At 35.2% G+C, this 16558-nt stretch overlaps 2 protein-coding genes across 4 annotated transcripts; one reads left to right on the forward strand and one right to left on the reverse strand.

Moving 5' to 3' along the window:
- The first annotated feature begins 2458 nt into the window (after nucleotides 1-2458).
- Nucleotides 2459-3976, forward strand: LOC107009447. Its single transcript, XM_015208784.2, has 2 exons — nucleotides 2459-3127; nucleotides 3286-3976. Exons 1-2 carry the CDS (start codon nucleotides 2557-2559, stop codon nucleotides 3723-3725), a joined length of 1011 nt encoding a protein of 336 aa, XP_015064270.1. The 5' UTR covers nucleotides 2459-2556; the 3' UTR covers nucleotides 3726-3976.
- A 1312-nt stretch (nucleotides 3977-5288) lies between these two features.
- Nucleotides 5289-16455, reverse strand: LOC107011761 (B3 domain-containing transcription repressor VAL2). Of its 3 annotated transcripts, none has more exons than XM_015211390.2 (13): nucleotides 16016-16455; nucleotides 13884-13965; nucleotides 13619-13717; nucleotides 12146-12425; nucleotides 11675-12020; nucleotides 11379-11475; nucleotides 9483-9657; nucleotides 9127-9206; nucleotides 8430-8813; nucleotides 7844-7899; nucleotides 7628-7741; nucleotides 6686-6756; nucleotides 5289-6558 (listed from the first exon to the last, which is right to left on the reverse strand). In XM_015211390.2, the coding sequence occupies exons 1-13, from the start codon at nucleotides 16141-16143 to the stop codon at nucleotides 5525-5527; spliced, it is 2946 nt and encodes a 981-aa protein (XP_015066876.1). In that variant the 5' UTR covers nucleotides 16144-16455; the 3' UTR covers nucleotides 5289-5524. The 3 variants fall into 3 exon arrangements, with proteins under 3 accessions (XP_015066876.1, XP_015066875.1, XP_015066874.1); XM_015211389.2 differs by having other exon boundaries at nucleotides 7844-7896; nucleotides 12146-12473; XM_015211388.2 differs by having other exon boundaries at nucleotides 12146-12473.
- Nucleotides 16456-16558: the final 103 nt, after the last annotated feature.

Consider the following 16558-nt stretch of genomic DNA (forward strand, 5'->3'; position numbering starts at 1 on the left):
GAATAAAGAACAAAGTAATTAAGCACTTAATCTTTGTAGGACCAAAAAGGTCATTTTCACTCTCTAGAGGGATAAGTTGTATATTTTATGTTATTTCCCTTCCCTTTTTGACAATCCTACACTTGGTGTAGGGCACATGAATAATTATTAATTAAAGGGATAATTTAGCAATTAAATTTTAATTTAACTAAAGGTGAATTAATTAAAGGCTAACGAACCACGATTAATTAGATTCCCTAAATAAAACAATTAGTAACATGCTTTTATATTAAAAATTTTTACAATGAGATAATGATATTTCATATTCACTTATAATTCAAAATATGAACTTGCTTCCTACTAAACCCTCCATGGAAGTTTAGGATAAGGCAATCGTCACTCCATTCCAATCCCAAATTGAGAAAATTTGGTGATCGAAGAAAAGTAGCAATCTTAGGGAAAAGGTAAATTGGTCGGCTATGAGGGTGTACCCCATTTATCGGGTCCACAATCCTAGTTGTGTTCGTGAATGGAAATTCAAATTCAACTCTTATTAACCTGTACTTATAAGGTTAATTAAAATAGAAACAAAAATAAGATGAAATAGATAGAAATAAAATGATTCGAGTTCACAGGAATTACTGGGTGCGAGGGAACACCTTCTTCTTAGCTCTTAAGTAGTAAAGGAAGTATATTTTTATATAAGGACAATAATTTCCCTTTCTTTTGCCGATATGGGAGAAATAACTTTTCATTGCAATTTGCAAAGGACTTTCATTTTCCCTCCAAATTGGTTCCCTCACTTTTTCATATTCTCTCTTTCTTTTCTCATTCACACTTTGCTAAACGCAACAATAATTTTAGCTCTAAAATTTAAACCTTTGAAATGCGAAATGTTACGTCTCCCCTCTAATTCGGGCTCACGACCAGATGAGTATGAATGGAGCTAACGTGTGGTTGAATTGAATTCAAACTCTATATTTATCTTAACATATCTATTAAACATGTATGAAATATCAAATTAAAAACCTAACAACTTCATAAATTTAAAAATTAAATTTTAAAATTTTAAATTCTGACTTGTTCGGAGATAGAGATTGAAAGGGTCGGCGGATAGTGGATACAATGAGAGAATGTAGCCAACAGCGCAGCCATAGGGCCGGGCTTAGAAATCACGCTACAAAAGTTCCGCTACTAACGGTACTTAAATAGACCGTTATAAAGTGTGTATGTATGGCTGTCACTATTTTTTCTTAAATATTCAAAAAGTTGTTGACCCCTAAAAGAATAATAGTGTACCCTCAACTAAATTTACCTCACTTTTCCAGCAACTTTATATTTCTAGAAAGATTTTCTGCCACATCTGAGTTATATATACTTGCATTCAGTTCACGCCTACACCACACGAACATTCAATTTATCGTAAATTATCGAATAAACTTTTCTTTCTATTTAACAAAAATGAAAAAAAACTTTCACAGATATTATTTGAAGTTGAGCAAATCAAAACTCAAATCGCAGGAGTACGACTTGTAGCCTTATGAGCTTTATTTGAACCTGACTAAAGAAAATCTCATCTAGGAAGAAAAATTACTTAAAATTACTCCTGGGATGCAATTTGCGTCTTTTAAAAAATCCATTTATGTTGGAGTGATTTGAAAATGTAGCTTACTTATTTATTGTTTTCACACGAAACAATTCTAAAGTTGATTTTTGACCTTGAAAAGACTCGTCTACACCAATTTTTCTATTTTCTTTTTCACTAAAAAAAAAACAATTATTTGACATTAAAAAGGAAGTTCAAATAAGTAACTCACCTTCATATAATGTTCAAGAAAAAATCGACCTAATAGGTATGATAATAGAAAATGTATTTTAAGGGCAATGCTAAATGACAAGAGAATTTGGCCAGAAAATTAAAAGATTATTATATATTTTTAATTTTAAAATAAATTAATTTTTTTAATTAAAAGATATTAAAGTTAAAATAATAAAAGGATATAAATAAAATGTTATTCTGGCCATATTTCGTGGTCAAAAGGATTTTTCCTATACTTAAATACATGCATTAATAATTAATTTCGTAGTTCAAACTCGTCACCTATCTCACACAAAAACAACTTTATTAATCTCTCTTTCAATAATTTGATATATTCTTTTGATTAATTAATCATAATTCAATTTTCAAACATCATTATCACTTTAAACTCAACCTAAAGATATCTAAAAGCTCATTATCAATAAAAAAAATTGACTGTTTTGTTAACCAAAAATATTTTTTAAAAAATAATTTTCTGGGACATAAATATCATTAAGTAACAGAAGGATTACTAAATACCTGTATATCAGCCAACACGTGGGCCAGCCCCCATCCTTCATAAGTGGCAACTCTTGCTCCAGCTCAGTACAGAGATCAACGGTCCAGATTGCATCATAGCCTACAAACCGCGTCCTTACCTTCCCACACTATTTATACTCCTCAATCCCCAACGCACTTTTCCATAACCAATCCACTTCACCTGATTCTTCCTTTACAGTACATCACTCGCCGGAAAAATCAAAAGGTTATCGGAGAAAATGGCGAACAGTTTAATTCTATCGATTAAGGTTGTGCTAATATCAATTGGTGCAATTTCCTTAGCGATGGTAGCAAAAGCGTCGATTCCATTAATTTATCATGAGCTACCAGCAATTTGGAGTGTAGTTATAGCTTGGCTTAAGCCTCCGTATCTCTACTTTGTTATTAACGGTATAATCCTCATAATTTTCGCTACTTCTCGCTCGTCACACCATAAGGAGTACTCCAGCTCCGACGAACAACTCCAACCGTTGATTACCGCTAGAACACCTCCGCAGTCAGATTTGATAGCGATTTCTCAATCGGAGCTTCATTCAGTCCAAAGTGAAGTGAAGGTGTTTGAGGTTAAGCCAGTACTGGTGAACGGCTCCGTCGTGGTTATGAATCATGAAGATGAAGATCACGATGATCCTGATGAAAGCGAAGCGATCGTGATTTCAAAATCAGTTGTTTCTCCGTCGCCGGAAATTGAATCTAAAAATGAGCTGCTTCTAATACCGGCAACTGAGAAACCTCTGGTTTCTTCCAGATTCGGTAACAGAAAACCTGCTGTGAAAATGAGTCCAGAAGGTACGTGAAAAGTACACACATTGTTACTACTTTCTTCGTTTCGTCTCAATTTATGTTAGCACATTTAAAATTCAGTTCGAAACGGAGGCGTCCATCACGCATTTTTCATCTTATTTCAATCGGTATAAATTTTAAAACTAAATATTTTACAATTTCAGGGGTGAAGTCACTGAAAGTGTCACGGTCGAAAAAGCCAGAGACATTAGAGAACACATGGAAAATGATAACAGAGGGTCGTCACGTGCCACTCACGAGGCATATGAAGAAATCAGACACCTTTCACATTCACGGGCGGCACGTGGCGGCCGTGGACGACGACGCTCCGGAGGAAAACGAAAATTCCACCACCTTTCCACCTCAGCACCACCACCAGAGGCGCGTGCTTAAGTCGGAGACTTTCAAGGACCGAACAAACTACGTCTCGCCGTCGTATTCACCGTCGCCGATGGCAGTGAATATCCGGAAGGATCCGTCGCTGAGCTCCGACGACTTGAATCGGAAAGTGGAGGCGTTTATTAAGAAGTTTAATGAAGATATGAGATTACAGAGGCAACAGTCTATGCAGCAGTACATGGAGATGATTAACCGTGGAGTCTAAATTACTTTAGTTTTACTAATTTTATTTTTAAAAAAGATTTTTTTTCCTTTTAAAAAAAAAGGTTGACTAAAAAAAAAGAAAATGAATTTATGACTTGTTTTTTTGTTTGATTTTTATAGTAAATAGCAAGTATAGTAAAGTTTTTATTGTATAGGAAGTATAGGAAAGCTTTAAATACAGTGAATTGTTCTTTTATTTGTTATAGTTTATTAAATGAAAAAAAATGAAAAATGTAGCAGTTACAGTTGTTATGAATGGTGTATTTATTACTCTTTTCGTTTTACAAATCCTAGTTTGATTTGATACGGAGTTTAAGAAATAAATAAAACGTTTGATATTGTGATCTTAAATTAAAGTTATTTCAAATATACAAAATTGTCCTTTAATCTTGTGCTCTTAAACATGTCACACGGAAAGTTGAATTTAAAATGTTATAAAAAAAAGAAGTCATTCTTTTTTTAAATAGAGTAAAAAAGAAACAAAATCATTCTTTTTGAAACAGAAAAATAGTATATAAAAGATATTTTTAAACTTCGTGTAAATTAACATGCGAAGACCATAATGGTATACAATTTAATTTATGACAATAAGTAGGGTATTTTTGTAATCAAAGTTACCCATTTACTTTTTACCATAAAAATATATTTATACAACTAATTGTATACCACGATACATGAAAATGAAGCGCTAATAGATCTTGGATTCAAGTCTCTTCAGATAAAAAAATCGCTTTTGTTAGGGAGCAATTTATCCTCAATTGAGACTTTTCAAAACGAATTCAATTTAAACAGATTTCAATATAGATATCAAACATCATACAACGCATCTTCGATTTTTTCTTTATTTGGTATCTTTAATAGGATATGGGGTTGCATATATTTCAGTGACAAGAAAAGGGGGACCAAAACGTATGACAAGTTACAACTAACATACTTGATTTAGTTTTCACAAAATAGAATTGTCGGTAGATTTGGATTAACCCTAGATTTTCCAACTTGCATATTGTCTCTAAAATCTTTAGAGTCAAATTTTCCGGCACAGCTAAATAAAAAGAATATGGATAATAAAGTTAATGTCACGTTACATCACACACATATGTAAAGAAAAAAAAATAGAAATTTCTAATAAGAGAAAGAATTTGATGTGTTTATCCTCACTTGTCATAATTATATTTTGAGGTAAAATCACATGATTAGACACACAAGTTGTAAGCTCAATTGGTTTACCTACTAATTTTGTACTTCTTGTGTATTATAGGGATAGAACATGCAACTATATAATACGAATTCTAGTTTCTTATAAGGCTTGAACAATACTTTTTCGTTTTTTTTTTATGTTTCTGTATCTCTGCAGTTCTAATTAAGTCCTACAAGCTTTGAATCCCAAATGAGGTCCAACAAGCTTACAACCATATACACAATTGACAATACTCTTCTTTCTGTCACAAAGGGGTTGCTCTTCAAGCACAATTCCAAGATTCAAATCCCCATACTCTCCCAGAACTTGTGGGAGTCTCAGACATACTAAAACATAAAAAAGATACAAGCATATTTCACACGAAGATTGAACTCCAAAACCTTTCCAGCCATTTATATAATAAATATGTAAGGCACCTCGCGGCCATTGCAAAATGCAACCTGTGCAATGCAGAAAGATTACATCAGTTGCTACTTGCTACATCTATCTATGTACGATGCATGACGCCAGCAAAGCCAAAATGTACAAATTTCCTTACACTGCGGAGTACCTCTGGTTTTTAATATAGCACAGCTAGTTTAGGTGCCTCATGTAGGAGCAACTTACTGGTCATTAGGTGCCAAAGATGCAGCAGTGCTTATGGGTAAAGGCCTATTATGATCTACATCAGCTTGATGACTACCACTAACAATAACACAATTACCCGGGTTTGTCTCCCCAGCACCATCTCCATCTCTTTGGTTACCCACGGAACTTCCATTATCACAGTGCCTGACATATTGCTCCGCAGCACGTTTGATCATGCGCATCATGCTACCAGAATCAGAGCCTGGTGAAAGCTCGTCGTCCCTATCTGGCTTAGCATTCAGGTCAAATTCACCTTTAAATGGTGAAGCAGAAGATTTCTTCTCATTAAGGCAATTGGGATCATCAACAGAAGATTTCCTCTCATCCACGTAGTTGGGATCATCAACAGCAGATTTCTTCTCATTCAGGCAGTTAGGATCATCAACGGATAATTTCTTCTCATTCAGGCAGTTGGGATCATCAACAGAAGATTCCTTCTCATTAAGGTAGCTGGGGTCATCAACAGAAGATATCTTCTCACTAAGGTAATTTGTGTCATCAACTGAAGATTTCTTCTCATCAAAGTAATTGGGATCCTCAACAGAAGATTTCTTCTCATTAAGGTAATTGGGATCAACAGAACCTTCATTGTTCAGCTCTCCATGCTGAGGGCTTAAATGCACTGCATCATCAATAGGTTCTTGAATGTCATCACCATCAAGCAATTGCCCAGCTGATTGCGGCTGCAGCTTTTGACAAGTAGCTTCTGCTTCTTTCTCTGATAACTTTTTTTCACGCTTCAACATCAATGTTTTGAAACGACGCTTTACTGATTTACAGACGTTACAATCACATGATTGCTTGTGCTTTGGACCTTTTCCACTAGGGGGCTGGATGCAGACAATGCATGTACACCCAGGTCTATGACGTGGATGCTTAGTTGTGGCCTGTGGTGATGCTGGCAGGGTCTCTCCCTCTTCTAGGATAGCGAGATGAGCAAGGGCATCAAGCCCATCCAGAGTTTCAACCAAGTCCATTTCCTGTTTAGAAGCCTTCCTTTTCTTGGAAGCTGCAAAAGAATCATATAACTTCAGTAAACCTGAAGGACTTGCAATTCATTGTCAAGATGAGGCAAACACAAAAGCACTGGTTTAATAGTGTAGAAATTTATGACCTACAGGAGCAAGCACTTTTACCTTTATTAATATGAGGTAGTAGGTCCCTCAGATGATCTGCTGTTAATTCTTGAGCTGCTGAGCACACAGACCTAAAAAGAAGAAAGATCATAACCCAAATACTCAACTGCAATTGAATGAATACTTGACTGAATTTCAGGAATTGTCAATACTTTTTTTTTAAAAAAATTGATAACTTTGTGTATTTCTATCTACGATTAAGATCATTCAGGAATTGTCAATACTATTTTGGAAACAAACTTTTTTTTTTAATCAGGATGGAAATGAACAGACATTAGTTTATTTCTATTAAAGCAAAAGACAGCCAGATGTAACTTAAAGAAAACGAGAATCGTAGAAAATGGAAACTGACGAAGTTTTTTTTTCCTAATGATAAAAACTCATATAATGCAGGCACAGGTGATGAAGGTGGTTCAAAGTTAACTTTCTGAAAGAACAGAAAATTGGAGAGAGAAGAAGAATGCTACAGAGTTGATTAAAGGGACAAACTGCTAAAAGAAAAGGGGAGAAACCAACCATAAAAAACCTCATCACATTGCCAATTCCAAATCACAAGGTTCAGTTAGACTTTGGAAAGAAAAAGGATAAATTTGTGTCTGCAGGACAATTTTTAAAATGATTTTCAATATCTCATATCAGAAGCACATTTCAACAACAACCACATCTCCGGTGTAATCCCACAAGTAGGTCTGGGGAGAGTAGAATGTTGCAGACCTTACTCCTACCTATGAAGCACATTTCATGAGGAGTAATTCACCAGTACAACCTTTTCTTCTACTGACAAGCTTGATTATTGAAGTTAAAGAGGTTTTGGCTTGTCCAGATTGCTTAATGCAATCCACTTCAGCATTTACACTAACAAAAGCATGTGCGCTTTCCTTCATGTATTCTATTGACATTTTAACTGCATCTTATAGGTAGGTTAAAGAATTTCCATCATACCTCTCGGGGTCACATGAGTTGTCTGAACAAGTCCATCTCGATGGAAGGTCAACATTGTCAGGAACTTTTCGCCACTTGAAACAGTCCTCACATTGTACCCACTGTATTTTTTCACTGATTCAATAAATAAAGCATCAGTAATTCATATTCAATGCAATTTAACACATACCATATAGAGCTAGCTAGCTGTTAATAGTCAAGAGTATAACAGTTTACCCCAACTGATCCATATGAGGGATTGTGGGCCTTCCAATAATTGGCGCATCTTCCTGCTAAAGTGGAATAAGCCGAGGATAAATAGAACGGAGTAATATCAGTAAAAAAATATTACAAGGACTACCAACACTAACTGACATGTCCAGAAAGAAGATTGAACACAATTCCCATGTTTTGGATATCGGCTTGAAAAGAGTTGCTGACATATTTACAACCACTGAGAAAAGACTTTGCCAACAATAATCTCTCAAGAAAATTTAGATGGTAAAACAAGTTTGAAGATTAATCCTTAATTACAACTCAACTAAAGAAAAATAGGTATCTTTATTTGAAAATGGAACCGATTGCTTAGTAAGAAGCGTGTCCTCATTGGAGATCCCATCCAATTGGTGCCATAAAGGTACCTTCTAACGAAATGTGATTTACATTTCTGGTGGAAAGTTACAGCTACACATCTTCTGAATTGAAAAATCAAGGGTCCGCTAATGTACACCATAAATAATGCAATAATAAAGAAAACTGCTATCACAATAAACTATATATCAGCAAGAATTGGTAGACAATAAAATGTTAAAGATCATGGTACCTCGTATTCTTCAAATTCACAGCCTTCTATCACAATTACTGTTGGAGCACCACTCGAAGGTGGACGCATCAACCCTTGGGCTTGCACCACTGTGACCTTCAGCTCTACCAAGTTGTCATTATCAATCCGCATGCGTTTCCTTTTCGAACCCATTGTGCTACCCTTCCTCTTACAACGAATAGGACGATTATTTCCTAACGATTCATTAACCAAATCATCAGACATTTTAATTTCAGCCCTGGCACTTGTTGCGGCAACAAGAGTGGTTGATGAAAAGCCCTTTTTAGTAGAATTTGCCAGAACTTCTTCAGAGGACTTGGTATGTTTAGTACTGGCATTCCCATTTGTAGCAACACCATTACCGTTACTGCAAGCTTCACTTCCCTGTTAATAGAAAGCCAAGTAAGAAAAAAGGGAAGCCTGAATTCAACAGCTTTCAACAAAAGACGTGAGAACTTATACCTAATGAGCACCATGACTAATTGAGACGTAAAAAAGTGTTGAAATCAGAGAGAAACTACAGAAACAATTCCTATGGTTTTGTTATACCAATTTTGACATGCTTTTCTTGTTAGCCAAAGATATACTATTCTCAGCGTACAGTTCATAACTTTTATTTCCAGATGACCCCATAGCTTGTAAATTAAGCAGTAAACTGGGAGCAAGGAAGCTACTACTTAGAAATGGGCAGGCAAACCTGATCTGCGGTAAGAATATTTGAGGCCTTTCTGCAACCCATGACCAACTTTCCTTCTGGTTCTATCCTACTGAATGTTACTGACAAAAAAAGAAGTGCATCTAGTCAGCAAGATGCCTCTTTAACACATTATAGAAAATTAAGAAAAAAAAAAATTCAAGACGATGTCTTACTGATATTACAAGACATGAAAGGTAGTTCAATAATTAGCTACCCAAACAATCGAAATATCAAATACGCCACTATGCTCTGATGACAAAATCTCTCTCTAACGGTACTTTCCATCACCTTCTACACCAGATCCATTAAGGAAAATAAGCTGGAAAAAGAACTAGCTAGGAAGCAGATGAAATTACCTGTGTCACCTGCTTGCAATTGCATAGACTGTATGCATGGAGTCACCCCTTCCAACACATACATACGACTGTTATTATTAGGCCAAAACCTGAACTGGAACATCCATTCCTTCCCTTTCAGATCTTGCATCTTGAGAGGCAACCCTTCTGGATTAGAAATTGGTGGAAAATAGGCCTTCATCACAGTAAAACTTCATTAGAATATAAAAAAAACATGTGAAATACCTTTCAATTAAAAGGAGAGCAAATAAGCATAGATTATCCAATTATGAGATAATCCTCCAACGAATTTGATTAGTGAATTGTTAACTTGACCAGCTTATGAAAGGAGACACCACAACTCCAACAGAGAATTGGTATTACGAGAGAATATCAAAAGGTAGGTATCCTCACCAACAATAATGAACTTCATTAGATTTATAAACTACAAATACATCTTATACCAACGCTAGCCCAAAGTGGATAAAAGTATTTCTTATTTCAAAGGCATTCCCAAGAGCCCTTCCTAGATTTTATTTTAATTTATCAAGAAATAAGATTTTATAAGCAAGGATAAGGAAAAACACCTGCTTACAAGTACACCGAGAAGTAGAAAACCTTACAAAACGATATTGGTTCTCTACAAACAATACCCTAGCTTCTATTCCTTCTGGGACCTCATGCTACACCAAAAGAAATAAAGAATAAGATGTTATCCCTCAAAATAAAGAATAAAATGTTATCCCTCAAGTGTATAAAATCTTCCTCTATAGATAAAAGGCACTCGTGTTTTGATTTCTCTCCATACAAGTGCTAGGTGGAGTAACATCCCATGGACTGCGTCTTAACTTCCGTCTTCTGAAGGCCCATCCACATGATACTTCTTTGACTGTACCTAGTTAAAAATCTTTAAATCCAAGCCCATCCCAGCACATTGGGATCATGAAAGACCCAATTTATTGAGTGAGGCTATTTCTCCCCAGATTGCTTAAGTTAGAGGCTTAGAGCTATTGTGTCGCTATCCTTCTCTACTCTCTTAAGGCATTCCATAGAAAATCCCATTGAAAGTTTCTCCTTCAGCTCTTCCTCCCTTCACGCACTACCCCTTTACCTCTACTTAATCAATGTGATATATTTTTCTATTTGCCATGACCACCCCGTGAAAAGAAGTTGTGCTCAGATCCTCCTTTTCCAACCATTATTTTTTATTTTTTTGAAACCGGTAACTTGTAATCCTCAGCATTAAGGGCTATGCTGGCCAACAACACCCACGATTTTTATCTCCAACTAATCTCTTCAGCTAATGCCAAAGCAGGTAGCTCTCTTTTCAACTGTTCCTTCCCCTACTTTTCCCCCTCCCTCCAACTTCATTTTCTAGGTTATAGAGACACACAAGTTAACTAGATGTATTCACTATCACACCCTTGTTACGAGAGGAAAGCAGCATTAAGGCATTTGGACATATATATTATTTGAATAATATTTATAAATTAATTTTTGTTTTACAGATTTGTTGATTATTTCAAATTAAATTTAAAATAAAGAATTTGAAGTTGAAAAACTGGTCCGTGTATTTCAAGTGAAATAATTGTTTTTCGCTACCAAAACTTACTTTTTCCCTAATTAATCCATGTCCAAAAATACAATTTAAACTGGCATAAACCTTTTTTTCTGTTTCAACTTCAAATACTCAATGCTTCAAATTCAGCAATAATTTTCCAAATGGGTCCTATGACATTTGATAAAACACTTATAATTTTTAACCCCTATTGAATACAAAAGAATTTATTAAATGTTCAAACCCTCTGAAGTAATTAATGTTCTACCATTTCAAACAACCAAATCTTTTCTTGAATTTGTTATCCTAAAGGCATTAGAGACCTGAAAAGAAAAATGTATATTAGCAAAGGAGCTCACCTCAGCACATTTCTTTGGCAATACTAGCCGTCCTATCCTGCCAGCATCACTTGCACTTAGCATCTTTTCAAACAAAGGAGTAATCACAGAATTTGAACTTGAACACTGTCAAGGTTGTAAACAATTAGCTGACTTGCACCAAGCCACATTGCAAGTAGAAAATGTCCTTGTAATTCTAGCAAAGAAGCACACCAGATGCAAACAAATTTTACTTCGTAAAACCCAAGCATAATATAACCACAGGAATTTATTGACATATCCATTATTTCAATAGGTCCTTAAAAAACAAAGGATACTCTTCAGATAAACGGCGTAGCTCTTGATCCGTTATGCGAGGCCAGTAACGAGGCAGTAATTGATTTTTTCCTCTCCCATCTCCACGAATCTTCGAACTCCTCACTTGCGTCTCTCCAGCAGAATCCACTGTAGCATGACCACCAAGCTGCTTCCCCAAAGGCAAAGGAATAGAAAGTGTAGTTTGTTGTGGCACACTAACAGAGACCTTACTGTGAACAGTTGGTTCATTTTTGCTAGCAGAACCTACTGTTAAACAAAAGCTGGGTGCAGAAAGTTCACTGTTTGCATAAGATGATTGCCATGGAGCACTTAAACAAGATTTATGTGCCTCATCACGATTGGAACCTGTAAGACAATGTTTACACCATATTAAGAACAGCATCAACTGTAGTAGAACATCTAAGATATGATTAAATCAAGAATATTTACAGTAGAAAAATTCTTTATATGTGGCAAGTAAATATCAGTACCAGCATATCCATCTTCAGGTGTTCCTGGTACACCAATCTTCAGCTTTCCATTCATCAATTTTTCACAAGAGTCCTTCCTGTTGTTGTCAGACAACAAGGCAAATGGTCTCTCACCAAGACTAAGCCTGTCGATGCTAACTGTGGCTTCAGGAAAGGGTGCCTTGTGCTGCAACTCATTTTGATTGGTGGAACCATTAAATAAACTTGGTGCTTGACGCCATGGAACAGGACCAGAACCAGCTATCGGATTCCAATTGTTGACGTCTTTAATTCTTTCAGGCTGCAGAGGAAGGAAAAGTGAAGGTGGTGGCCAGGCAGGATTTGGTGTCTGATCAAAATATGAATATGAAGTCAAAATTCAAAAAACTATTTATTCAATGATAAAATGTGATGCAGTTAAAAAACTCTTAAGCAGACACAAAAATTAAACCAATGATACTATCAAAATTGTGAAAAGGTTTATCTGCTAAATATTTTTTTGAGGTTTACTCAGATAAATATAAAAATGTAAAAACTGAAAATTCTGATGGTTTCGACAGTATCACAGGCTTACTTCCTATGTCTGGATAAGTGATTTTTAAATTGCATCACTTTCTTCAAAAGGTTGTCAAACATGCAATCAATATTAGATTGAAGTCTCTCAAAACTTGTTTGGCTGGAAGATTCAATCTCTGTACAGAACAACAGATCCAACTGTTGATTTGGCTGTAAAGCTATGGAATTAAATCTAAAAACAGAAGAATGCATAAGAAAGATAGCCATCGCATGGGAGAAGCTATTTCTTAATGCTGGATCAATGGTCCTTTAGCACAGCCTTGACTGGGCTGGACAAGAAGGATGTTGGAAGATTACAGTGGATGGGGTTCATTATACAAACTGATGATTTATGCAAATTTACCATTGACATAACAGTCAACAGTTAAACGGTAATCAAGAACATAGACGGGTCAAGTTTTGCGCTAGTTGAAGATGGATTGGTGTGCTATAAGATAGGGATTTCAAATGGACTTACCCTAACAAATTAAAAATACTAGCCTTGGTTTAAGTCAAGGTTCAAGATGTAAACACTGCTTCACGAATGTGGTTTAAATTTTATAGTAGGTTGGTAGAAATCCTAACTTCGGTTTTGAGTTAAGATATGATCTATGAAAATTTCTTTTTTATCAAAAGTTTTCAGATAAGACCAGATGAAGGCGAGCAGGGTCATAGTTTTTCTTTTTACGATTTGCGCTTGCTACTGTAGGAAGATATATAGCACTTCCTTTAGATTGATTTGGCCGAGTCATAAATCTAAGCAAAGTGCAGCCAAGACGGTCCAAGATCGTTTCGCTGAATGGGACGAACAGGGGGTTTGTTGTACCTTACCTCCAAAAGTTGCTACATCTTGGTAAAGTTTAACATAATTATTATTCCAAAAAAGAAAAAACTAACATCACATCCACTAGATCAAAGGAAGAAAGGATCTTTTCTTACCAAAATAAAGCTTTTCCTAGCGCAGGCTATGCACTCAATACCTCCAGCATCCAACAGAACGAATGTATGGAAAGAGACAATGCATCCACAATGGATTTGCTGCATGAAGAAAACAAATCCTATCAAGACTCAGAGAAATTATTGTAGCAGGAGAAGCATGAACTACAAAGTGTAGCATGTACATGTCTAATATAAAGGTTAAAAAAGTCCCAACAACATAGGAACTTCACACCAGCAACAAGGAAAAAGAAAATGTGCTCCTCACCTTTCCGCAAGACTCACAAGATCTCCATCCAGAAGAGTTGAGGTGAAAAGCATCACAAAATTTGCCATCGTCATAAGCAGAACTGCATGAAACATTAATAAACATCAGCTCCAATCAAAGCTATCAAATATTGAGATATTCAATGAACTATCGTTTGCATAAGGTAATGTACAATAGATTTTGTTGATCAAAAGATCTAATTCCATCATAAAATAATCAGTTAGGATATTCAGCCAGGTTCTCAACAGTTGTGTTTTCTTCAACACTCAACAGCTAGGTCGAGTACTACTAAATAGCAGTTGTGTTTTCTTCAACACTCAACAGCTAGGTCGAGTACTACTAAATATATAATAATATGATTTCCTAGAGAACTTATTAAGTGTTCCCCAACTCCTCTAAGTTAAATGAATCCGGACAAATTCTAAATTATTCCTTCTGTGCATGAGTTGTTTGGTGATTACATGTAAGTCTTGCTGATTTTTATGATGTTTTGTTCCTTTGGCCATAACTTATGTTGCTCAAACCTTTCAAAATCCTTGTCCCATTCATATCGATCCAACACGATTTGGGTGTGGGTGGGATCCACAGTGAATTTGGTTCGCCAAACTTGGGTGCTTTGATGACACCCATGACCAAAAGTACAGATTGATCGGGTATTTGGTTTGGTTATGGGTTTGACTTCATTTTTTAAGTACTAGAACAAATTGTTGAATGAAATATCACGTTTTATAAATAATTTGATTATACTAGATTTAGCTTAATAACTTGAATAAATTGTCAAAATACTTATATTTGTCATAATTTACACTTATTGTCTGTATCTTAGACTCTTGTATCCATACCCAAACTCGAGCAACATAGGTCAAACTATCCAAGAAACTTGCTACTGCTCTAGTAACCGCCAAATTTTGGGTCAATCTATTTCCGAAAAGGTAAAGAAGACATTGAAAATTATTATCTAGATACATATGTTCTATCCCTTAAATTTAAAATTTTCAATGCCTCTGTATCCCTGGTTTGCTACTTACTCCAATATATCCTCACGCAAATTTTCAAAAATTCTTGTTCAGTATTTTGCCAGGAAAAAAAAACATAAAAATGTCAATGATCTTCATCAACCAAAACAGAAGCAGAATGTCATATTCATACATCAGCATCCTCATAATTGTATAACATGAAACATAATAAAGATACCATAGACCTGCAGTCCAAGTGACATTAGCTAAATTAAATGTTACGACAAAATACTTAACGCATAACTTACAGACTCACTCTACATTCTCGATAACTACGGAAAAAAGGGTAGAAGGATCCAAATAGAAACCCCAAGAAAATTAAATCTTTGTAATTAATAAAACCAAAGTTATAATTTTTTACTCTTCACATATACTGTAAGAAATAGTCAAATACTACTCAGCCTCAATTCCAAACTAGTTCGGATCAATTATATGAACTCTCTATAACCATTCATCTCCATTTAAGCATATTCATTCAACTACTCAATAATTCACAAACTTATTGAAAAAATTGGTCAAAAATAGATTGCTGGAGTGTAAATTGCATCAATCAACTTACAATGGGTGTATTCTATGTGCTTGCTCAAAAAAAAATATGGGTGTATTCTATGTAAAATATCACCTTTTCAGTAGATACATTCCATCTAAACTGTTTATATGCAATAAAAGGAAAAATTTCTGATATTGTGACACATATCCTAGGTCAATTAACCACGCAGAAGTAGAATGTTACATTCTTTCGTCAACATTCGTAAACCTAAAGCAGAGCTGTACAAGTAACATTAGCTAAACTAAGTGTTACGATAAAATACTTCACGCAGACTCACTCAACATTCTCGATAACCACGAGAAAAAATTGGTCAAAAATACCAAATGAAAACCCCAAGAAATAATAAATCTTCGTAATTAATCAATACTTAAAAACCAAAGATATGAACTTTTTATCCTTCACATTCACAAACAACTAATCAGGTCTCAATTCCAGTCAGTTATATGAAGTCTCTATAACCATTCATCTCCATTCACAAATTCAGAAATGATTTGCCTTTCAGAAACCATCAAACAAAACAAAAACTCAATATTCAAAACTTGAATAGAGCCAAAAAAAAAAATTACCCGCAACGATCACATAGCTCAGCGAACTCGCCGGTACGACGACGCCAACCTTTCCTTGTCTTTTCAACAAATTCCTTGCAGTTGCTGTTGAAGCAAACATTCCCTGAAGCCGCGGCGGACGACGACATATCGGAGTTCACCAAACTCACACACAAAAAAAAAAAAAAAAAACTTACAAACGGTGTGAATAAAACAAAAAAAAATAAAAACAAAAAAAAAAGAACGAAAAGGAAAAGTTTTTTTGGTTCAACAGGGAAAATTCTCGTTAGAGATAGCGAAAGAAAGGAAAGTGAAAACTGAAACCCTAGAGAGATGAACAAATTCTAGAGAGAGAAAATGAAGTGACGGAGTGATTGATAGATTTTAGCCATTAGAGAGAGCAAAAGAGGGTTTAATTTGCAGAGACTGAAAGATTTTAGAGAGAGAGAGAGTGAGGTGAAAGAGAAACATTGACGTGTGTATTGTGTTATATATATATATATATACACACACACAGTTCACTGTGTGTGTGTGTTTTTTTACTCATTGGAAGAAAACTCCACG

The sequence above is a fragment of the Solanum pennellii genome, chromosome 2 (genome assembly GCF_001406875.1).
Source record: "Solanum pennellii chromosome 2, SPENNV200".
Classification (NCBI taxonomy): domain Eukaryota; kingdom Viridiplantae; phylum Streptophyta; class Magnoliopsida; order Solanales; family Solanaceae; genus Solanum; species Solanum pennellii.